This window comes from Mus pahari, chromosome X (genome assembly GCF_900095145.1).
Source record: "Mus pahari chromosome X, PAHARI_EIJ_v1.1, whole genome shotgun sequence".
Taxonomy (NCBI): Eukaryota; Metazoa; Chordata; class Mammalia; order Rodentia; family Muridae; genus Mus; species Mus pahari.
The window spans coordinates 97,259,654-97,285,581 of record NC_034613.1 but is presented as its reverse complement, the minus strand read 5'-3'; the positions used below and the strand labels follow the sequence as shown (position 1 = coordinate 97,285,581).

Sequence of the window (25,928 nt, the reverse complement as noted above, 5' to 3'; positions counted from 1 at the left end):
CAGAACAACAATGGCCTGTGCTGTAAGATCAAGAATCTACAAATGGGACCTCATAAATTTGCAAAGCTTCTTTAGGGAAAAAGATATTATCAATAAGACAAAAGGCCACCAACAGATTGGGAAAGAATTTTTACCAATCCTAAATCTGATAGGGGACTAATATCAAATATATACAATGGGCTCAAGAAGCTGGACTACAGAAATTGAAATAACCTCATTAAAAAATGGGGTACATGCCAGACTGACATTTATATTCTTAAATCTTTTAGCATGTTATATGGATGAAAGTAGAAATATATATGTATGTATATATAATTATATAGCCACTCTAATAGGTGCTCCAAAAAGCTCTTAACAAAATTCAACATGTGTTCCTGATTTTTAAAAGTTGAAAGAAGATTTATGAACTATAAATAGCTCTTTGTTAGCATTTTTGGAATGTATTAGTTATCAAGAGCAACACCATACTTAGAACTTCTTGTAAAATAGATGTTTGATATGTTGAAATCTTAGTATATGTGTGAAATTATTTGGGTGTGGGCTACTTGTGATGTCAATAGCTCATGCAAGTTAAGTATGTTTGAAGTTAACGCTCATATAAAAAAGATTTGGAAACCTTCCTTGTCTCTTCTGTTATGTGAGGATGCAGCAAGAAAATAGCCAAATATGAAACAAGAAGAGGACCTCACTAGATGCCAAATTTACTAGCACCTTAATTTTATGAGAAATAAAGTTCTTTTATTTCTAAGCCACCTAATCTATATTTATTTGTTGTAATATCTCAAAAAATGTAACTCAATAAATTAATTTCCTAATGTGAAAAAAAATGGGGTACAGAGCTAAAGAAAGAATTCTCAACTGAGGAATACCGAAGGGCTGAGAAGCACCTGAAAAAAATGTTCAACATCTTTAGTCATCAGGGAAATGCAAATCAAAACAACCTTGACATTCCACCTCACACTAGTCAGAATAGCTAAGTTCAAAACTTCAGGTGACAGTAGATGCTGGCAAGGATGTAGAGAAAGAGGAACACTCCTCCATTGCTGGTGGGATTGCAAGCTTGTACAACCACTCTGGAAATCAGTCTGGCGGTTCCTCAGAAAACTGGACATAGTACTACCGGAAGATCCAGCAATATCTCTCCTGGGCATATACCCAGAAGATGTTCCAACTGGTAATAAGGTCACATGCTCCACTATGTTCATAGCAGCCCTATTTTTAATAGCCAGAAGCTGGAAAGAACCCAGCTGTCCCTCAACAGAGGAATGGATCCAGAAAATGTGGTACATTTACACAAGAGAGTACTACTCAGCTATTAAAAACAATGAATTTATGAAATTCTTAGGCAAATGAATATATATGGAGGATATCATCCTGAGTGAGGTAACCCAATCACAAAAGAAGTCACTTGATATGCACTCACTGATAAGTGGATATTAGNCCAGAAACCTAGAATACCCAAGATACAATTTGCAAAACACAAGAAAATCAAGAAGGAAGACCAATGCGTGGATACTTCATTCCTCCCTAAAATAGGGAATAAAATACCCATGGAAGGAATTACAGAGACAAAGGTTGGAGCTAAGATGAAAGGATGGACCTTCCAGAGACTGCCCCACCCGGGGGTCCATCCCTTAATTAGCCACCAAAAGCAGACACTATTGCATATGCCAGCAAGATTTTTGCTGAAAGGACCCTGATATAGCTGTCTCTTGTGAGGCTATGCCAGTGGCTAGCAAATACAGAAGTGGATGCTTACAGTCATCTATAGGATGGAACACAGGGCCCCCAATGGAGGAGCTAGAGAAAGTACCCAAGGAACTGAAGGGGTCTGCAACCCTATAGGTGTAACAACAATATGAACTAACCAGTACCCCCAGAGCTTTGTCTCTAGCTGCATATGTAGCAGAAGATGGCCTAGTTGGCCATCAGTTGTAAGAAAAGCCCCTTGGTCTTGCGAACTTTATATGCTCCAGTACAGGGGAACACCAGGGCCAAGAAGTGGGAGTGAGTAGTTAGAGGAGCAGAATGGGGGGAGGGTATAGAGGACTTTTGAGATAGCATTTGAAATGTAAATGAAGAAAATATCTAATAAAAATTTAAAATTAAAAAAATGTTTTAATAACTTGGAAAAAAGAAAGACTGTCACATGTCATAGTACGTCTAATGCATATTTTGATTTACAAACAAAAGATCATTATTAATTATTGAATAAAATGATACACACCTAATTTTTCTTGCTCGTTAGAGTAATAAAACAGTTTACTAATGAGTATATATAATGTAGCTATAAAACGTCTATCTGCAGAAAGCATATCTGAATGTTATTAATCTTATAAAATCAAAAGAAATATCTCACTTTTAATTTTAATATTTAAGTATATTTTTATAATATTTTAGGAAAAACACAACCGTTGTCCTATGTGCATTGGAGCTGTTTCATACTACATTATTATTTTAAACTGTTATATCATTGCATATATGAAAGAAAGAAAGAAACAAAAAGCAGATGGAATTACTTACAATATACCATGGTTTCTTTTTCTAGAGCATAAATACTACTTACTTGCAGAAAGCCTTGCCATCTTTGCATGCGCAAACACTTGACTCTGGGCAGAAACCTGTCGTGTTTCCTAGACAATCGTTAAAGTCTTTCACAGATGTACAGTTGGCTGTAAACAGTAAAATTCAAAAACCATTTTAACAACAGAAAAAAATGTTTCAAATGTATATGCTACACATGTGCAAAGTTCTAAATATTAAGAAAATTGTTCATGTGGGAACAAGAAGGTGGGAACAGACATGAGAGTCGAAATGACAGAATTATCTTTTCATTAAAAAAAGAATTTTAAAATAAAAAATCAAAATAAGTTTTGCTACTTTAAGTTTTCCAGATATCATATTGATAAGGATTAGGCCTTAAAATTCAAGATGAATATCCAAACATCATTTGTTCATAATAGTTTATTCTCTTTATTTTGAAAATATGGTTTTATGAAGATCCATAGCATTATGAAAAAAAGGACATCTAATGTTCTTTTAGAACAAATTTGAGCGTGATCTTCTGGATAAGGAACAGACCCAGCATATCTAATGGTCCAGGTAGTAACCAACTGGCATGCTTAACCTCAGTTTACTCTTGTTATCTCTAGAAAAACAACTGTATCCCCTCCCCTTCAAAGAGACAGAAAAGAAATCCAAAGGGCCAGGAGAATGAATAGAAAAATGTAGGGGGGGCAGAGCACAGGGGAGGGGGCAGAACACCAGGGATGTGAGAGGCTCCCAGGACCCAATGGGAATGAAATTACCTGAAATGCCCAAAAGCGATGAGATAGAACCTGTAGAGACCATATCCAGGGGATAGACATGGTCCCCAGTTGAGGTATGAGGCCACCCACCCATCTCAAATTTTTTAACCCAGAATTGTTCCTGTATAAAGAAAATGCAGGATCAAACATGGAACAGAGACTGAAGGATAGGCCATCCAGAGACTGTCCCACCTGGGAATCCATCCCCTATGCAGACACCAAACCCAGTCACTATTGCTGATGCCAAGAAGTGCTTGCTGACAGGAGCCTGATGTAGCTGTCTCCTGAGAGGCTCTGCTGAGCCTGACCAATACAGATGCAGATATTAACAACCAACCATTGGATTGAGCATGGGGACCCCAATCGAGGAGTTATAAAAAGGACTGAAGAAGCTGAAAGGGATTGCAACCTATAGGAAGAACAACAATATCAGCTAACCACAGCCTCCCCCCACCCCCGAGTTCCCAGGGACTAAACCACAAACCAAAGAATATACAGTTACATATGTAGCATAGGACTGCCTTATCTGGCATCAATGGGAGAGGAGGTACTTGGTTCTGAGGTGAGGCAGGAATGGATAGATAGGTGGGGGAGAACCCTCTTAGAGGCAATGGGAGGGGGATGAGATAGGGGTTTCATGGAAGGGAGACCGGAAAAGGGGATGTTTGAAATGTAAACAAAAGAAATTTTTTTTTAAAAAAGACACTGATTTACAAAGGTAGATTAAAGAAACCATTGAATGTGTCTCTGACTCTTTTTCTTGCTCTTAGAATTATTTCCTTTTGCCTTGTTCATCCTGGATATGAGGACTTTTGCCATATCTAATCATATCTTGTCATGTTTGGTTGGGGGCCTTCTCTTTTCTGAAGGGAAATGAAGGGGAGTGAGTCTAAGGAGAAAGGAGGTGGGTAGGAGCTGGGAGGAGTGGAGGGAGGGGAAACTGTGGGTGGGATGTATTGTATGAGAGAATAATATATTTTCAATAATAATAACAATATCCCCCAACTAGTAAGCCGCAGAAAGTAACACAGCAGCCACTTCAGCTTCAACACATACTGTTTTATACCAAGGCCTCCATAGACACTATTCTGCTTAAGTTATGGCTCAGTAATATCCATTGAGAATGGAGAAAAAGGCTAGTCTAAAAACAAGTGAAAAGCACTTGTTACAAATTAAATCTCAGGATGCATAAAGCACAAAAATCTTAATCCCAGAAAATGGTGAATCATTTTTATGCTCTGCCAGCACAGACACAAAAATAGTTTAGAGAGTGAGATTCCAGAATTGTCTTAATCCTGGTATCTCTTTAGCACAGAAGATATGGGGAATGTAGAATCTAATAGGAGGCTAATAACCTTTTGTGGAGCCTATTTTTCCTGATTTTCCTATATATATTACTAAAAGAAACAAAAGAGAAACACCACTAAACATAATGGCATTTGTAAGCAAAGCTAAAAAATAATGTAATACTTTGAAGGTTTGATTCTCATTTTTTTTTCTAATATGAAAGCAACTTCAACTGTCCAAACTGTTCCCTCTAACTTAACATTATAGAAATCCCCAACAGAATTACTGAGGCAAGTGTTGCTGCTTAGTGAGACTTTGGCCACATCTGTTTTCACCAGGCAATGTTTAGAAAAAGAAACATAGTTCTTGCCTTGGCAACAATAGGTTTTATTTTATAGACAGATATGATTACTTAATCTTTAACCACCACTTCAAAGCAATCCATGTGATTTGACTGTATCGAATAAGTACATAACTGAATATATTGCAGATTGAAATTTTTCTAAAAATAAATTACAACTTTACGACATTCCGAGAAACAAATTATTAAATGAAAGTGTCCTAAACCAATTACCAGCATCCTGAAATTAAAATCTTTACTTATTTCCCCACAGAATTTTTCACCTAAGAGAATTTTTCCCTAAGAGATCAGAAACAAACATGTTAGCTTCAGAAGAAAACTATCCCTTCAGAAAATAAACAACTCCAATAAAGGAGATACTTTCAAAATTTACATATTTTCAATAACAGAGCTTTTGCCTAGAATGCTGGTTAATTCCTTAGGCTTGGACACTGAAACCCAATTAATTCAACCTATAGAAATAAAGCAAGTAAAATTTTCTTACGTTGTGAACAATGTGCCATCAAAACCCAGGAGATGAACAGCATTTGAGTCAGCATAAATGTGCAATCTGCCATTATGAGAGAAAAGCAGTGTTAACAACTGAACTTAGGTCTCCTGCAGTTACGATAGCCAGCTGGTGAGCTGAGATTGTGCGTGGCTTATATAGGAGACATGTGAAGATGGATTTTGAACTTTTCCCTTACAGCCTGTGTAAACTGCTAAATAACTTTTCATTAGAGATTTATTGGTTGCCTGTACCCACAGTTCCTACATCTCAGAACACAAGTGATTTGTTCATGAACTGTATACTGCTTGTGTTTATTCTCAACTCTGTGCCATTTCCTAAAACTGTTTTGTCTTTCTACTAGGTTTCATAATGTTTTGCTATTGCCAAAGAAAGCGTCTTTACTTGGAATATATTTCTATGAATACAGTTTTCAACACTACTTAGAGTAAGAAGTCTTTGACTTCGTGGCCACAGGGACTGCTGAGCAAGAATCAGAAGACACAATTGTGTAGTATTGCCAATAAGAAAAAGAGAAATTAGAAAAAGGAATAAAGGCAGAAGCAGATAAGGAGAGCTGCGAGGAAGAGAAACTAAAGCAATGAAGAGGGAAGTATTACCTAGGCAGCAAACACACATGTAAAAGGGCTGTGACACAGTTTTCACGTTCATAGGCAATACTGAGAAAAACGAATATAGCTTCTGACCTGAAAAAAATTTTAGGATTTATTTTTCTAGACAGATATAATTGCATTGTTTAATTTCTTCGGCCATTACTTTAGAGAATATTTTATGTGCTAATTCCTGTTTGGAATCTCATTGTTTTACTTTATTTTCGACCCCTGCTTTTCAGGTACCAATAAAATAATAATATTATGAGCTCTAGGTTGAAACTTCTTGTGATCATGAATAAAAAATATGATATCCAGTAAAAGCATCATTTACCTGGTGCACCCTGATTCAATATAATTTATATATTCTGAACAGTTTTATTTCATCTTTTAAGAGCAAGCTATTTATTTTATAATACCATGGCATTTAAATGAGTATTTTACTGTATTATTATGCTACTATAAAAATATAAATACCTATTTTGAGTATAAGCAATTTTATTTGGAACTATTGTGGTTAAAGTCAAGGTCTTGTACGCACATAGTAAAAATTGACATGTTATAAATGCATGATTTAATTTTTTTCCTAGTCTGTGAGTTTCCTCTACAATATTCACTGCATTCTTTTTGAGATGGACACTCACTATATGGTCCAAGTTGACCTTAGACTCTGGTGATCCACCCAACACATCTTACTAAGTGTTGGGATGTGTCACCACACCTATTTTCTAGTGGACTTTAAGATGAATATCAATTCTTATTGGCTCAGAACTTAAGTTACTGGTGTCATTCAAGAGTTCTGATTGTGTAGTCTAGTGACAGGTAACTGAGGCCTTCTACACACACTCTTCCTGCAGCTCTGTCAGAAACAACCTTTCCTCATTAAATCAAAATCCATTTTCCTGAAACTTCCAGACAGTAAGGAACAAATTGACTATGATCCACTTTGAAAGTTCTGACGTGAAGTCAGACTCTGTAAATACAGAAGCACTATGTCTTGGGGAGGGAAGGTTTAGAGCTTATGTATCCAATTCCATATGGATGAAGTTAATAACTGGTTCATATATATCATTTTTAAGACAAACATTTGTTTCTAATTTTGTATAGTAAGCACAAAGTGGTAGTTACACATACAACAAATTTTCCCTCAGTAACCTAATAAACACCTTTCATGCTACGTAGAAACAAGAATTTTCAGTTTTTTCTGTTATAGCCTATTTTTCAGCTAAGAGGGGTTGTATGGGAAAATCCAGAGAAATAACAGACTAAAAGCAAGTTTGATAAGGATTCTCAGAAAGTTTTTCTCCCTGTAAAGAAAGGGCTGCTGCCCTTTTTCGTCCTTCCTATTCCTCATTGCCTCCATCTTGGTGTGGCTGTAATGATGGAACTGTATAAACTCATCTGGCTACCTTAAAACCCCAGCTTTTGCAGAATTTAAAAGGTGGACAAAAATATGTGTTTGAGTGACTGGATTGACCCTGAGATTCCCTAGTTTCAGACTTCTTAACATGTGACATTTCCAAATAAACTTCTGTTGTTTAAACTGTTTTTTGTTGTTTGTTTTTGAGACAGGGCTCACTGTGTAACTCTGCCTAGCCTGGAACTCACTGTGCAAATGGGACTTGTCTGAAGCTCGCAAAGACCTGCTTGTCTCTGTGCCCCAAGAGGTGGAATTTAAGTCTGGTGCCAAGAAGCTTAAACTAGTTTTAGTTGGGTTTTCTGATAGAGAATTTGTAGAAGAAAAGGACTGAAGTTGATATCAAATTAAAAGTAGAAAGTAACATGGACTAACAAAAATACTTTTTTATTATTACTTTTATTTTTTACAGTCCAGTCATTGCCCTCTCCCCAGGCTGCCCTCCCACAGTTCCTCATCCCATTTCTCCTTTCCTCATGTTTCCAAGAGGATCCTACCCCCACTGTCAGGTCTCCCTATATCCTGGGGCCTCAAGTCTCTCAAGTAGGCATGTCTTTTCCCATTTAGGCCAGACCAGGAAGTCCTCTCCTGTATATGTGTCTGGGACCTCAAACCAGTATGTGGGTTGGATGCACAATGTCTGAGGGATCTCAGAGGTCTGGGTTCGTTGAGACTGCTGGTTTTCCTATGGAGTTGCCTTCCTCCTCAGCTTCTTCCAGTCTTTCCCTAATTCAACCACAAGGGTTCCTGACTTCAGTACAATGGGTGTCTTTTAAAAACTTCTAGGAATAAGAGATAAATATCCTATATTCTAATAAGTTTTCTAAATATTTATTTCCTTACTTGTATGAGTGTAATCATGTGTACTTGTACTCCTGGATGATATTAGGTTGTGTTTGTGTAGGCCAGAAGACAACTTGAAAAAGTCAATTTCCTCCTCCCATGTAATCTCAGGAATCGAAACTCAGCCATCAGGCTGAACAGTAAGTACCTTTACCCATTGAGCCTTTTCACCAAGATCTTAAATATGCTATCACACCAGAGACAACTGTTGCTAACTTAGTGATTTAAAATACAGACATAAGTACAATTAAATATAAGGAGGTTAAAGATGTATCCAACTTTAAAAAAATAATTGTAAAACAAGGAATTCAGTATGGTAAAAGATCATCCAATTTGAATAGACAAATATACTTAATTCTGTAAACGTAGTGGTATTGTAACAAGCTTTCTCTCTGAATTGAAATATAACTTTTATCTCAATACATCAAAATATGCTATTTTTAAAAATCTATCCCAGTTCTGCTATTTGTTAACTGTGTGACTTTGGGAAAGCTTTCTAACCTTCCTTCGCTTCAGTTTCCTCTTTTAAAAAGTAGAGCTCTTTGGTTAAATACCATAAGCATGTGGTAATAATGACTGCAGAAGACAGCACAACTCACTTCGTATGCAGGAAACAAAAAATAAAAATATAAACGTTTCTATTCCTGCTGACTAATTTATATAGTTCTAGAAGGTGCTATGCAGGCTGCTAGGTAGAAAGCCATTGGTGATATAAGCATAATATATATATTGCATCATGTATATATAAGCATGTATAAATTGCATGCCACAATAATAATCTGCCTGGCAAGATGTGCTAACTGGTACAATGGTTGCAGGCCGGTTTTTTGGTGTAACCAATTGTTTTCTTGCCTGGGTATGTATGTGCCTGCTCCACAGGAAAGATTTCATGCTTGCTACGATAAATCTGGTCAAAAATCACATGACTCAGGATCTGATCAATTCTAGGCTGGGAACTTGTCATTCTTTTGCCAGATGTCCGTGCTGTGGACCATCACTCTAATTGCTTATGTTTATAGCCATTGCTTTATACTGATCTTGACTTTGGTCAAAGAAGCTTTTTGTTACATTGGGTAGTGGTCTCTTTAGTAACTTTTAACTGGTCACAGTGCCAGGTATTAGCGACTCTGAGCACTGTTAAGTTATGGGTGGGTAATCTGTATCAACCACCCACCATTCAAGAATCAGGGACGATTATAGAAAGAGAATGAAAAAAAAGAAAGGGTTAGCAGATGGGTAGGAGAGGTATGTATAGATGGTATGATTGCTGCATGCCTCAACTAACAGAATCTGTGGCTACTTACACAAAACCTACACAAGATCAAGCCAGTCAAAATTCAGTGGGGAAAGGAATCATAAGAACTTGTACCTCACTAAAGAACTATTGGCCATTGATGGCTACAAGGAGAGAAAATATATTTCTTTGGGGGATGTGACAAACTGGTAGGTTGCTTTTGGCACAACAGATGGACACACATCAGTGTGTATACAGACAATATTAATTAGACTCAGGAATAACAAATAAATTGATGACATCAATGTCAACATTGATAACAAATAAAATAAAAAGGAGAACATGAAATTGTTGGGGAGTGGGAACTAAGGGGAGTTGAAGAAAGATGGCAGTAGATATAATCAATATACATATATAAATTCATGAAAATGTCAAAGAATTAAAAGTATCATGACTGCCCTCTGAAAGACCCAGCAAGCAGCTGAAAGAGTAAGATGCAGATATTTGCATCCAACCAATGGACAGAAGCTGCTGACTCCTGTGGCTGCATTATTAAAAAGGTGGAAGAAGCTGAGGAGGAGGGAGACTCTGTAGGAGGACCAGCAGTCTCAATTAACCTGGACCCCTGAGATCTCTCAGTCACTGGACTGGACAACCAACTAGGCAGCATATACCAGCTGATATGAGGCCCCCAACATATATACAGCAGAGGACTGCCAGATCTGGGTTCAATCATAGAAGATGCACCTAACCCTCAAGGAAGTTTAGAGGTCTGGTGTGGGGACATCCTCATGGAGACAGAGGGCTGGGGAGGAGGCATGGGATGTGGAACAGTTGAAGGGTGGACCGGGAGAGGAATAAAATCTGTAAAATAAATAAATAAATAAATAAATAAATAAATAAATAAATAAATAAATAAATAAATAAATGGAAAGAGTATTCTTTTTTGTCTTTTTTTCTCATTTTTATTAGGTATTTACTTCATTTACATTTTAAATGCTATCCACAATGTTCCCTATACCCTGCCCCCCTGCTCCCCTACCCACTCACTCCCACTTCTTGGCCCTGGTGTTCCCCTGTACTGGGGCATATAAAGTTTGCAAGACCAAGGGGCCTCTCTTCCCAATGATGGCTGACTAGACCATCTTCTGCTACATATGAAGCTAGAGACATGAGCTTTGGGGGTGCTGGTTAGTTCATATTGTTTTTCCACCTATAGGGTTGCAGACCCCTTCAGCTCCTTGGGTACTTTCTCTAGCTCCTCTATTAGGGGTCCTGTGTTCCATCCGATAGCTGACTGTGAGCATCCACTTCTGTGTGTGCCAGGCACTGGCATAACCTCACACTGCTTGTGGACGTTGTACATCGTGGTGCGCACTAGGCTCCGCACCACGATGTACAACGTCCACAAGCAGTGGAATTTTGATGGGGGTTGCATTGAATCTTTAGATTGCATTCGGCAAGATAGCCATTTTCACAATGTTTTTCCTGTCAATCCATGAGCATGGAAGATCTTTCCATCTTCTGAGATCTTCTTTGATTTCTTTCTTCAGAGACTTGAAGTTCTTATCATACAGATCTTTCACTGACTTCTTCCTTTCCAATTTGGATCCCCTTGATCTCCTTTTGTTGTCTAATTGCTCTAGCTAGAACTTCAAGTACTATATTGAATAGTACTATGTTGAAAAGTATTCTTTAAAATAAAATAAAAGTGCAATTTATCATTACTATTCCATAAATTGCTGAGATGCTTAAAGAAGTGATATTACACTTATGAGGAACATTCTAAGTGCTCACTGAGTGTGGCTGCTACTGTTATTTTTATTTCATGAAATAAATATAATAAATACAATTCAGAACAAATGTTTTCTATTGGAATAAACATATAGTGCCTTTTTGCTTTGGCATTAAATGAACTGAACATCAAATTCAGGCAACAAATATCTAGATTGTAGGTGAGAACAGAGAAAATTAAATGTAGGGCAAATATAAGTTCAAAAGTATATACATCAAATGCTGCTAACCTTTGGAGGGGGTATTCACTTAGGACTTGCAAAGAACAAGAAAGTGTTAATAATGTGTTTCTTGATTGGGTTTTCACCTGTGTAAAAATATCTATGTGTGAATACATAGTTTTTCAATGTAAAACTTAAATTGAAATTCATTTTTAAAATGGGGCTTGAAATTCCTCATAGAAATATTATCAGTTTAATGTAGCCTAAAATCAAATATTTTTCTTTGAAAATGTACTATGACTTTACATTTTAATTAACTCTTTGAGAGGTTTGTGCAATGTAATCATATTCCTCTCCTTTCCCAGATTCTTCCTAAATCCACCCCCTTTCCTTATCCACACATCTTTTTGTCCTTATATTTGTAAATCCTTTAAGACAAATTTGTACTCCCCAAATAGTACAATAGTAATTTGGTGTTTTGTCAGCTATTGTACCATAGTCAAATTACCATGGGTTATACTCTTAGAGAAAACTGTATTTCCCTTTCTAAGAAATTAACAACTGGCAATGTCTCCAGGGATCTGGGTGTGATTTTGAACCCAGTTCACTCCTCTACACTGAGATTGTATCAGGGTTGATTTTGCACAGGTTTTGTACATATGGTTACAACCATTGGGGATTCATATGCACACCTGCACTGCCTTACTCAAAATATAATGTTTTCTTGTAGTCATCCTCCTCTACCTCTTACACTCATTCCTTCACGTTTTCCAAAATGACCCATGAGGCATTGGATGAGAGGGTTGGTATATATGTTCAATTTAAGGCTTGGCATTCTGTAATCTCTTATTCTCTGCACCTTGGTTAGTTGTGAGTCACTTTGTTAATCACCATCTACTACAAACTGAAGCTTCTCAGATGGGGATTTAGCGATGCATTGATCTATGAATATAATAAATCACAAGGAGTTGGTTTAATACTATATCCATTTAGCAGAACAACGGTGGTAGTCCTGTTTAGCCACAGATTCTTGCTCCAACAATGATGGCAGGTATGCATTTCACCTTGTACTGTAAAAGTTAAATCCAATGATAAAGTAGTAGTTTACTCCCTTCGTGTTTGTTCTATTCCAACAGTGGACATGTCTTCCAGACCAATCATTATTATAGCTCAGATGTTTCATAGCTGAGTATATCTGATGGTTGCTTTTTTTTTTCCTCTGGTAGCTTTCATAGCACCTTCTAACGCTATGAAGGCTAGTCAATAAGAATGAAGGTACCAGGAATGTGCCAGCTTGATTTTGCCACATTCTACAAATCAATAATATGGTTCCTTCAGCCATAGGGTTTGACCATCAAGTTCTGGAGGGTAACCAAAGGGCAGTGGCAATAAACAGTAATGTTTGAGAGTCTGTATGTTGTCACGGGGCAACTCCTAAAGAAATAAATAATTTCTGGCACTGGGCTTTTTCTTGATAAGCCCTGGTATATAGTAGTGGTATTAATGTTCCTTATAGGGTATCTTTAATTTGACTCTACACACACACACACACACACACACACACACACACACACACACACACTACTATGCACTAAGAAGTTTCTATGTCTTTTTTGAAAGGTTCTTAGTATTACGTATGTCTCCTCATACTCCCTTTTCTGCTCTACTCTGTGCTCCCCAACCCAGTTTAACCCTTTCTAATTACATATTCCTTTTTTTATCCTTTATACCAGTGCATTCTATCTCCCCCCTGTCCAAACTCCCTCTCTATTGCCACTTAGTAATTTCCTGACCTCTATGGGAATTCCAAATGAAATATACATATCCAAAGATTCAAAGTTAACATTCACAGATGAGAAAAAAATGTTGTTTGTCTTTCTGGGTCTGGGTTACCTCACTCAGAGAATTTCATTTTTCTGAAAACCACATTTTCAATAGCTATTCATTCAGTTAATGGACCTCGAGGCTATTTTCATTTCCTGGATATTGTGAGTTGAATGATAATGAACAGAGATGAGCAGATAGCTCGGGAGGGTGGGAGTCCTTTGAGTCTGTGGCCAGAAATGGTATAGCTTGATAGTATGGTAGATCTATTTTTAGTATTTTGAGGAGCCTCCACATGATTTCCAGTTTAAACTTGTACTCTTTCCTTCTCACCCATATCTCTGTTTTGTCATCACTTTTGTAACTTAGCCATTCTGATAGGATGAGATAAAAATCTCCAAATTTTAATTCACATTTTCATGAAACCTAAGGGCATTAGACAATGTATTTCGATGTTCCTCAGCTACCTCTAATTAACCTGTAGGGAGGCCTCTGTTGAGTTTTCTGACCCAGTTTTCAACAGTTTGGTGCTTTATCCCTGCATTGATTTAGGATTGAGAAAGCTCACACAGCTGGGCTCAAGTTCTGGCCCCGTCCTAAACTTCCTGTAGATTCTTGAGAAGTCACTAAATATCATTGTTTCTTATTTTGTAATACTTAAAGCATTAATGTGAAACTTCATATTATTGACCCAATATATATGTAGTGAACATAAAATAACTACATTTAATTTATAATGTATACTGTTCTACAAATAGAAGTTAGTGAGTTGATATGCTAAGGAAAAGAAATTGTCAATCATGTGGGGTTTTTTTTTTCACTAAAAATCATGAACACCTTTCACTGAAGAAGTGAACTCACATCTATTTCTGTAATTTCTGAAGGCCGTTAGCATGGTACTCCTATTACTCTAAGTTTTGTATAGTTCTTTTTTGTTCACGTTCTTTTTTTCAGGATCATTGTGCTTTGGCATTGGATTTTATTTGTATTTTTATTTGTCCTTAGAATGAGGTATCTACAGAACATCGATGGGAATGTGGACAAGAATGCTGAACAATAAAGCGAGAAACCTTAACTTTATGTGGGTGTTATCTCAGAAAAGGAACTAACCCCTATGAAAATAAAGACACATAGTAGCACTGAAGGGGAGAATTTCAAGACTCTGCAGGAGTTCTTAGACAGGACTCACCTTCAGGTGAGTAAACCTTTTGATTTTGCTGAAAGGTATATAGAATAGTTGAGGAGAGTGGGTTAGTATTTACACAGCACTATAGCCAGTCTTATGTAATAACATTTGACCTAACTAGAATTATCGGAAAGGAGGGAACCATCAGATTCAACTACGGTAAAGCATTTTCTGAATTAGTGATTGATGAATGAGGGCCCAGCCCATTATGGGTGGTGCCAACCCTGGGCATGTGGTTCTGGGTACTATAAGAATGCAGACTGAGCAAGTCATGGGAAGCCAGTAAGCAGCACCTCTCTATGGCCTGTGCATCAGCTCCTACCTCCAGGTGTCAGCCCTATTTGAGTTCCTGCCCTGACTTCCTTCACTGATGAATAGCAATGTGGAAGTGTAAGTCAAATAAACACTTTCTTTATTAACTTGCTTTTCCCACATGATGTTTCAGTGTAGCAATAGAAACCCTAAGACACATAGGGTTGTTAAAAATATAAGATTTACAGCAAATGAAAATCTGTTTTCCTAGAACAGTTCTTATTTCTCCTTTATTACTTTTATTATACGAGGACAGGTCTTGATGTAGCACTCTTTGGAGTAAACCCTACTGGTACTTAGCTGCCAGTGACAGTAGAGATTAATGTAGAAAAATGATGATGAAATATGAAAAAAACTAAGAGAATAGGAGACCATGAAAAATGTTTAAATGATTAATGATAAGAGAATGTGAAGAATATAGTGAATTCTGAAGGACTGACAAGAAAAATGAAAAGAAAATTCTATTTTTATAGTAGAGATCAAAATCAAGTCCAAAAAAATCACTAAAAATAATCACCTCAGAAGTATTTAAGGAAGTGATCATTAGTGTTCTAATGATTATTTCAAGGACAAGATTGTTTTATAAGCATTTCACTTGAACCAATCACAACAACGGCATTCCAATCATCTATTTTTGTAAGCCTATTTTTTATTGGATATTTAATTTATTTACATTTCAAATGTCAGTTTTTCCCGTGGAAACCCCTATCCCATCCTCCCTCCCCCTGCTTCTATGAGGGTGTTCACCCATCCACCCATTCACTCCTGCCTCCCCACCCTGGCATTCTCCTACACTGGGCCTCCACGAAGATGTAAACTCAATCTCTTCACATTCAATGAGCTGTCTGCATCTAGTCCTTGGGAATGGGGCTCCACTATCTGCTTGTAGAGAGCAGGCCTCTGTCATAGCAGCAGCCTGGGTTGTTGTAAGATCTCCACAGGACCCCTTTGTTCAACAACTCAGACAAATGCAACCCAGTCCCTCCACTGGGAGCCTTGCTTGGCTACAAGAGATGGCCAGTTTAAACTCCATACCACCCATTACTAGGAGTTCCGACTAGGGTCACACCCATACATAGGAAGTTTCCACTTCACTAGGATTCCAAAAAGCCCCCAAAAGGCTCCACTATTCCACCTATCTATCCTTGCAATTTTTCTCCCTATCCCATCACCAAAACTTGTCCCTCCTACACTTGTCCCCACCCCTAGTATACCTGCAAAATCTTCTGTTTCTCTTTACCTGGGAGATTCATACTTCCATGCCAGAGCCCTCTTGTTCTGTGAACCTCTCTGAATCTATGGATTGTACCTTGGTCATCATTTACTTAATAGCTAATATCCACTTATAAGTAAATACATATCATATTTGTTATTTTGTATCTGGGTTACATCACTCAGTCTGTATTTTTCTAATTCCACCCATTTGCCTGTAATTTTCATATAGCTATTTTTTTAAACAAATGATTAGTACTCAGCTGTGCAATTGTACCATGTTTTCTTTATTCACTATTCAGTTGAGGGACATCTAGGTCATTTCCAGTTTCTGACTATTATGAATAAAGCTTCTATGAGCATAGTTGATCAAGTGTCCTTGTGGTAAGATGGAGTGTACTTTGGGTATACCCAAAGTAGTATAGTTGAGCTTTGAGGTAGGTTCCTCCCAATTTTGTGAGGACCCATCATATTGATTTTCGTGGTGGTTTTACAAGTTTGCAATCTCACCAGCAATGGGGGAGTGTTCCCCATGTTCCACATCCTCACCAGCCTGAGTTGTCACTTGTGCTATTGAGATGGAATTTCAAAGTATCTTTGACTTGCATTTCCCTGGTGCTGAAGATTGTTGAACTTTAAGTGTTTCTCAGCCATTTGAGTTTCCTCTATTGAGACCTCTATTTAGATCTCTACCCCAGTTTCTTGAGTTCAAGTTCTTTATATAGTTTGGATATTAGTTCTCTATTGGATGTGGAGTTGGGGAAACTCTTTTCTTTCTGTAGGCTGCCATTTTATTCAATTGATGGTGCTCTTAGCTTTACAGAACTTTTTCAATTTCATGAGGTCCATTTACTATTGTTGACCTTAGTGCCTGAAGTATTGATGTTTTGTTCAGAAAGTCATCTCTTGGGTCAATTTGTTCAAGGCTATTCCTTACTTATCTCTTCTATAAGGTCCAGTGTATCTGTTTTTATGTTGAAGGTCTTTGATACACTTGGACTTGAGTATTGTGCAGGGTGATAAATATGAATCTTTTTGCATACTTCTACGTGTAGACATCCAGTTTGATCAGCATCATTTGTTGAAGATGCTGTATTTTTACACTATGTATTTCTATTTTCTTTATAAATAAATCAGGAGTCCATAGTTGTATAAATTTATGTCAGGGTCTTCAACTGGATTCCACAAATCAATGTGTCTGTTTTTATGCCAATACCATATATATTTATTTTATTTTATTTTAAACTATAGCTTGAAATCAGGAATGGTGATAGCTCCAGCAGTTCTTTGACTGTACAGGATTGTTTTAGCTATCTTGGGTTTTTTGTTTTTCCATATGAAATTGATAATTGTCCTTTCAAGGTATATAAGAATTTTGATGGGGATTGCATTGAATCTTTAAATTGCTTTTGGTAGGGTGTTCATTTTTACTATGTTAATCCTACCAAGTGAAGAGCGTGGGAGATCTTTCCATCCTTTTGTATCTTCTTAAATTTTTTTCCAAAGAATTGAAGTTTTTATTATACAAGTCATCCACATGCTTGCTTAAAGTTATGCCAAGATATTTTATACTATTTGAGACTATTGTGAATTTGGGGGCTATTGGGAAAAATACTGATTCATTTCTTAGTCCTTTTGTCACTTGTATATAGCAGGGCTTCTGATGTTTTTAAAAATTAATCTTCTATTCAGCCACTTCACTGAAAGTGTTCATCAGATGTAGGAGTTCTCTGGTGGAGCTCTTAGAGTCACTTATGCATACTAGCATATCAGAAGCAAATAATGATACTTTGACTTTTTCATTTATAATTTCCATCACTTTGGTCTCTTTTAGTTGTGAGGTTCAAAGCATGATTTAAGATTTGGGTACTTTTTTTCTAGCAAATGTGGGTGCCCTTGCATTTAGGGCATAGATGTCAAGAAAAGTCATCTTGATGGATATTTCATTTGATGAGTATGAAATGTCTTTCTCCATCTCTTTTGGTTAATTTGGGTTTGAAGACTATTTTGTTAGATATTAGAGTAGTTGCACCAGTTTACTTCTTGGGTCCATTTGCTTGGAAAATCTCTTTCCAACCTTTGTTTCTCAGGTAATACCTATATTTGATGTTGAAATGCCTTTTTATGCAACAGAAAGATAGATCCTATATTTTGTATCCATTCTGTTAGACTGTGTCTTTTTATTGGAGAATTGAGTCCATTGATATTAATTATCAATGATTGTTAATTCTTGTTATTTTGTTGGTGGTGGAGGTAGTTGTAGTCTCTGCCTGTATGTCTCTGTCTCTGTCTCTGTCTCTCTGTCTCTCTGTCTCTCTCTCGTGTGTGTGTGTGTGTGTGTGTGTGTGTGTGTGTTGGGAAGTTTTTAGATTTAACATTTTTACTGATGTATTAATTTCTTCTATCACATCTTCAACACTTTCATCTCTTGTATTCTGTGGGTGATGTCTGTAGTTCCTGTTTGCATACCTAGATTTTTCGTTTTCAGAATTCCCTCAGTTTGTTTTTTTTGTTTTGTTTTGTTTTTGGTGGTGGTGGTAGTGGTTGTTTGTTTGATTGTTGATTTGCTTCTATTTCCATTTTGAAGTCTTTCATTCACCTGTTTGTATTTCTCGGCTTTCTTTCAAGGATTTATTGATGTCTTCGAATTTTGGTTGTCTTTTCCTCAATTTCTTTTAGGGGATTTTTTTTATTTCCTCTTTAAGGAACTCTATCATCTTTATGAAGTTGGTATTGAAGTAGTTTTCTTGTGTTTCAGCTGCATTGGAATATTGAGGTCTTGCTGTCATAGGATAGCTGGGTTCTGGTGATTCCATATTGCCCTGGGTTTGTTGATTATATTCTTTTTTTTTCCTGATAGTTACATATATTGGTTTTATCCAACGGGATTACATTTTAAGTGCAAGAATAATTTGAAACTAATAATTGAACTTTAGGCAGGGAGAAAAGATGAACAGAAAGACATAGTTTGATTATATTCTTATACTGACATTTAGGCACTTGGTTTGGGAAAATTAAAGGTCTAGGTGGTAATTTCTGAATTTGTCTTTGTTAGATGAGTGTTTTCTTCCTTGTTTTCTGTTTCTTCTTTGTTCTTCTGGTCTTTGTGGGCTGGATTTCTGGTGGTTGGTGTGACCTCTGATCAAGTAGGGAGTCTCTATCTAGGTTGGAGGCTAGACTTCTCACATCTAGCTTGTGCTTTGGTGGATCAAGTGTCTCTGTTCTTATGACTGCTGTGGCTGGCACATGGGCAGCTGAAGACTTCTGGAATTGGGAATGAGGTCCAGCACCAGTGTGATCAATAGGGTGGGAAAGAGAGTTGGAATTATTCTTTGGGAGCTGAATCTGGGGAGTGGGGCAGATCAGCAGACAGGTGGCTCAGTCACTTGTTCTTCTGAGTGTTGTCAGGTTTTATTTTCTTTTTGCTTTAGTTTTTTTTTTATTTGTATATTCAAGATAACAATCTTCTGCCACAGGTATAGTTAGTTGGCAAAAATTCTATCTCATCCTATAAACTGTCTAAAGACTGTCTGCTATACTTCACTTTCAAATTTCAATTGTTGGCCTTGCTTCTGAGCTACAGGGCTCTTATTCAGGAAGTCTGTATCTGTATCTGTGTCTTGAAGTACACTGTCTACTTTTCCTCTAACAACTAGAGATTTTCAGGTCTGCTGTTATGGGAAAAACCATCTAGTTTGATTTTTCTATGAAACAATATCTAGTTTTCCCAATACCATATATTGAAGAAGCTGTTTTTTCACTGATGTGTGTTATTGGCAACTTTGTGAAAACTCATGTGACTCAAACTACAGAAGTTGGTATCTCAACCTTCTATTCTGTTCCATTGATCTACATGTCTGATTATTTGCATTTGTATGATGCTGTTCGGTTACCATAGATCTATAATATCACTTAAAATCAGGTGTGGCAATATCTCCATCCCCAATTAGTTTCTCAGAAAAAGTTCTGTTTAGCTCATATACATATACATATATATATATATATATATATATATATATATATATATATATATGATAACTAGCAAAGACTCTCTATAACTAGAAGATTTTCTCTTAACTCTATTTTCCCTTGCTGTGCAGGGAATAAAGACTTTTAATTTGATGTAGCCAATTTGTCAGTGCTAATAGAGTCCTATCCAGTAAGACATTCCTCTAACTATTCCACAGTCTCGGGTATTTAAGGCTTTGTGATACACTTTGAGTTGATCTAAGGATATGAATATAGTTTTAATTTTCACTTTATTTATATATTAACAAGAAAATCAATAAATAAATCATAATGGGGCATGGGGCATTTAAGAAGTATTTTTAAAAGATTTATGAAATCTTTCAATAAACAATTTATGAGAATACACCAAGACTACAGTAAGGAACTTTAGCTTTCATTTTCTCTTTAGAGAGTTAACTAAGTTTTGCATACTTTGAAATGATCACCAAGGTATTTAATGAATGCCTAGTCAAAAGGAGGCAAGACTAATAGTGAAAAATGTATATACTCCACTGTAGTATCCAATGTTCTGTCTCCATAATGTTCTGATAGCATATTTGGTTCCCTTGATACTAGCAGTGAATGTCAATTTACCTTTCAATAAAATGGAAGTGATTATACATACCATTTTCCTTGTTGAATTATTATAATGATTAAATTTCTATACCTATTTCTTTTTATGTAAATATATATATATATGTATACCTATACATATATATTATTTAGAACAATGTCTGGCAAATAGTAGTGCAAAGCAAGTTTTAACTATTACCATGCTTTACAGCCCTTCCTCTATTTAAACTTCCTCTTAAACACTATGAGATTCATATTTTTCCAGGATTCAGACTATTATTTTATCTAAGCTATATTTTCTGAAATAAAAAATACCCTGACATTAAGCCTTACAAAGTTTTATCTCATTAAACTTATTTTAATTGGCCTCAAAATTCTGTGACAAATTTTGGGTCAAGTTGTTTCCATGAAAAAGCACTAATTTTAAAAACCAATAGCATGAAACTCCCATAGACACACTCCCACAGAAACACACATACACACACACACACACACACACACACACACATGGGAGAGAGAGAGAGAGAGAGAGAGAGAGAGAGAGAGAGAGAGAATGTCCACAAAATATTCTCATATCCTTCTGAAAGCTTTATCATTCATTCTTACCATTAACCAGTTGTTTACTATTAAACTTGAATGGCCAATCAAGACAGTTTTGTGACCTTACATCACTGACTAAGACTGGAGTGGCAAGTGTAATACACGATATTATGTGGCTTTCGGAGCTTTCTGGGCAAATGTGATTTTTCCAGCATCTTTCTCATCCATAGCTTTGATGACACAACTGTCTGCCTCATGTTATAAATAGCAGAGGATAGTCAGAGAAGCTCTTAACCTGAATTGGCTTACCTGTAACCATATTAACAATAGCTGCAGTACTAGATTTCAAGAATTAGAAGCCATCTTCTACCTTCTTACCAAAACAATGATCAGTCTTTTCTTTAAGTGCAGAAAATTTGCAAGCCATGTGAGCCATATGATAATACAATACAATACAGAGACATAGCCAGCAATAATTTGGTCTAGATGATTAAGGAAACTCACCTGATCAATGACATTAGCTGTTTCCAGTGGTGGCTTATTTTTTTCTGTCACCAACAGCATTGCCATTTGTAACATCTTTGACAGACACGTTCTTTATTACATGGAAAGCCCACATTGTCCCCAAGAAGTTTCAACCAAAGCCTCATAATGCATTTTAACACTTTTCTTTTGTTGTGACATGGACTGAAACAAAGAAAACCTAAATTTCCACTTGGCCCAAAGGGACAGTACCAAGACAACACAATTTTATAGACATACTGGAAAGGCAGTCATAAAGGCTTGTCAGTTGAATGAGTTGGTGGCAGGATACAGTCCAAACTTTCTAGCAGTATAGTCCCACTGACACGTCTGTCTTTGCAGGTGACTCTTCACCCTTTGAACCAAAGCGTATTTTAGCACTTGGTTCTAGCATGCTTTAGCCATTCCAACCAGAAATGTGCACAAATGCTGTCTCAATATTGTAACCAATTTTCTTAATATAGGTGCTAACTTCCTTAACAATTTCCTCATATCCCCTCTGGATGTAGGTTGGCTCAGTGAAATCTATTTTGTTGATACCAACAATTAGCTCTTTCACATCCAGTGTGTAAGCCCCTGTGTAATGCTCAGGAGTCTGTGTATTTTGGGATATATTAGCTTCAAATTCACCAACAGCAGCAACAATACTCAGGATAGGACAGCCAGCCTGACACTTGCCTGTAACCACGCTTTGGTAAAGTCTCTGTGCCCTGGAGCATCAGTGATAGTCACATAGTATTAGTGGTCTTAATTTTTCATAGGGAGATAGCAATTGTGATATTATGTTCATATACATCTTTCAGCTTGTCTATGACCAAGGAATACTTGAAGAAGACTTTTCCTACCTTGGCCACTATCTTTTCAACTTTTCAATGGTTCATTTATAGATTCCACACTTGTAGAACAGATGGCCAGTAATGGTGGACTTGCCCAAATCTATGTGTTCAATGATTACAATGTTATAAGTCTTCTCCTTTCTCATTTGGTATCAAATTGGCAATGATTTTTTTTCAGAACACTTGTGTTCTGGTGGCAAAACTATTATGGACTCCACAAAAGTACCAGCAACACAGTTTTATATAAGGGTTTATGAACAACAGATGAATTTTATTTCTAATATTGTTCCCATTCTGTCTTCTGTTATTATGATGTGTTATTTGTACAAAAAAATGGGTCTCACTGTAATTTTTTCAAACATGTATTCATTGTACTTCAATCAAACTTTCTTTTTACGAAATTGCTACTACCACAAAACAAATCATAGTCCAGATGATTTTTTTCAAGAGAATAAATCACTGGAGTTATCAATGGGTAATGCTGTATTAAATGTAAGTGGTTATTCACAGAAGGGTAAATATGGGCATTAGAGAAGGAAAAATATACTGAGGGGAAGATCTGCATAATTTGAGCTAGGTTCCTCTGTTGGAAGGATTAATACTGTTCAAATGTTGACATTAATTTATATTTAAAGAGTTGATATTGCTTTAATGGTTGTACTTCCCAAAGTAAAAATTGATACTACCCATCAAAATATTAAGACATTTTTCACAATAGAAAGCATCCTAAACTTTATACTAAAATATTAAAGCACTCCAAAGAAAAACAAGAAACTTGATAATATCACAGTGTATGTCTTCAAAATGATAGTAATCAAAATAGGATGGCAAGCACAAAATCAAACACATAAGTGAGAATGTATCTCCGGGATAGCATGCTTGCCTAGCATGTACCAGACTTTGGGTTCAATACTCATAACTCAAAAAATAGTAGATCAATGGAATAGAATTTAAAACCCAGAAATAAATGTATATATCTATAGTTAACTCATATCCAACCAACAAAGGCTCAAATGGCATACATTATAGAAAGGGCAATATGTATAATAAATGGTGTAAGAAAAATATATCTAAAAGAAAAAGAGTGAAATTGAAACTATTTCTTATATCAGTTTCAAAGTTTATCAATGCAACATATACCAAAGAGCCAGGAAGTTGGCTCAGGGGGTAAAGATGCTTGCCACCAGTTCTGATGGTGTACGTTTTATCCCTGAAACCATATGGTGGAAGAAAGAATGGACTTTTGCAAATTGTCCCCTGATCTACACATGTGAACCTGTATAAATGTGCCCACATTACCCTTCTAAGAGAAATAAAATGCCAGAAAGTAGGGAGAGGGAACTTATAGAGCCTACCTCCAATAGGAAGACAGGATATCAAGTGAGGGATAGGGTTGCCATCCCACAGTGAAAACTCTGACCCATAATTGTTCCTGTTTGAAAGAATTACAGGGATTGAAATGGAGAAGAGCCTGAAGAAAAGAAGGTCCATTGACAGGCCCAAAGTGGAATCCAGCTCAATGGGAGGTCTCAAGGCCTGACACTATTTCTAAGGCTATGGAGCACTCACAAAAAGGGACCTATCATGACTGCCCTCCAAAAGACCTAATAAGCAGCTGAAAGAGTCAGATGCAGATATTTGCACCCAACCAATGGACAGAAGCAGCTGACCCCTATGGTTGAATTAGGGAAGTCTTAAAGAAGCTAAGGAGAAAGGCAGTCCTGTAGGCGGACCAGCAGTCTCAATTAATATGGACCCCTGAGATCTCTCAAACACTGGACCACCTAACAGGCAGCATACACCAGCTGATATGAAGCTCCCAACACATATACAGCAAAGGACTGCCTGGTCTGAGTTCAGTCAGAGAAGATGCACCTAACCCTCAAGAGACTGGAGGCACCAGGGAGTTTAGAGGTCTGGTAAGGTGGGGGGTGGGGTGGAGATGGGTACATCTTCTTAGAGACAGGGGGCAGGGTGGAGGTATGGGATGTGGAACACTCAGAGGTTGGGCTGGGAGGGGAATAAAATCTGGCGTGTAAAGAAAAAAAAGAAATACAAAAATCAATATTACTGTTCTGAATAATAAAAACAAAACATAGAAAATGAGGCAATCAGTTGTCCAGCTCAAGTGCTGTATCAATCACTTGAAAGTTTTTGGGGTTTTCCTTGCTATGGTAATTCTTAAATGTCCTCACAAGATGACACTTTTAATGTTTGCTCTCTAGTGCACGATAACATGTGGGGAGTCTGTAGAATTTTAGGGATGCACACTCTAACTTGCAGACATAGGTCACGAAGAGTAGGATTCGAAGGTTCTTGTCCAGCTTTTGGTTTGTGGTTACTCTGCTACCTAATCCATTACAAACTGAGGTGTTTGTCACTATGAACTTCCCTGTACTTCCCCTAAATGATGGACTGAGCCTTTCTGAAACCATAAGGCAAAAATGAAGCTTCCCAAAGGAATCGTCTGTCAATTATTTTTTTCCTTTTGGCCCCAAATTAACTAATCTTTATTAGAATGATATTTTCATTCTGGGTACCTTTGAAAATGCGATTGCCAAAAGATCAAACCCATAATATAAAAGTATGAAAGGTTTTGCTTGCAAAAAAAAATCCTCTAATTATCACCACAGAAAGTCACGTACTACTAAGGTGAAAACTTTAATTTTAAGAAAAGAATCTTTTTTTGTTTTTGTTTTTGTTTTTCGAGACAGGGTTTCTCTGTATAGCCCTGGCTGTCCTGGAACTCACTTTGTAGACCAGGCTGACCTCGAACTCAGAAATCTGCCTCCTCTGCCTCCCAAGTGCTGGGATTAAAGGCGTGCACCACCACTGCCTGACTCCTAGAGAACTTTTCATACAGGAGAAGTTTTTTAAAAATTAAGAGCAATATTACCCATTATTAAATTAGCTATAACAGCTGTATTGGCATTACATTTATTGCTTACAAATAATGCAAGCCATAGCAAGGTCTTATTTTTTTTCTTCCCCGTTTCTGCCANATTTTTATTAAAAGTTACATTTTTAATTTCAAAGTTAAAATTTTGAAGTTTTTAATTCATATTTATTTTTATAAAAAATTAACTGATAGTTATTTTAAGCAATGTTATCGCAGCATTAAATTTTCTAAAGTTGTTCATACTAGATAATATCATCCTTAGGAAACATAAAATTAAGGGCCATAGTGTGTTCACCCTAAAAATATAGAAATTGCAGCAAAACTATTGTATTGAGTAATAGAGGGGCACTGACTGCTATATTCTGAATGGATAGAAGAGGTTCACTGTGACTCATTAGACCAAAGTCCAACTGCTCTATGAGGCTGTGCAGCACAGCCAGCTTCAGCCATTTTCCCTTTCCCAACATGCTCCTCCCCTACATTATTGTAATGTGAACACCCACAAGGACTTCA

General features: G+C 36.8%; 1 protein-coding gene and 2 pseudogenes across 2 annotated transcripts in view; 1 reads left to right on the top strand and 2 right to left on the bottom strand.

Moving 5' to 3' along the window:
- The window catches only part of LOC110314116, a 58,095-nt gene extending 52,521 nt beyond the window's left edge, over nucleotides 1-5,574 (bottom strand). For both annotated transcript variants that reach the window (XM_021188576.1, XM_021188578.1), the window contains exons 1-2: nucleotides 5,441-5,574; nucleotides 2,567-2,672 (exon numbers count right to left, since the gene is read on the bottom strand). In XM_021188576.1, the coding sequence (XP_021044235.1) occupies nucleotides 2,567-2,672; nucleotides 5,441-5,513 (179 nt within the window). In that variant the 5' untranslated portion in view covers nucleotides 5,514-5,574. The remainder of the gene's footprint in view (nucleotides 1-2,566; nucleotides 2,673-5,440) is intronic.
- Nucleotides 5,575-21,326: 15,752 nt separating this feature from the next.
- Nucleotides 21,327-22,662, bottom strand: LOC110314462 (annotated as a pseudogene).
- A 1,956-nt stretch (nucleotides 22,663-24,618) lies between these two features.
- LOC110314461 overlaps nucleotides 24,619-25,928 on the top strand; it is a 5,164-nt pseudogene continuing 3,854 nt past the window's right edge.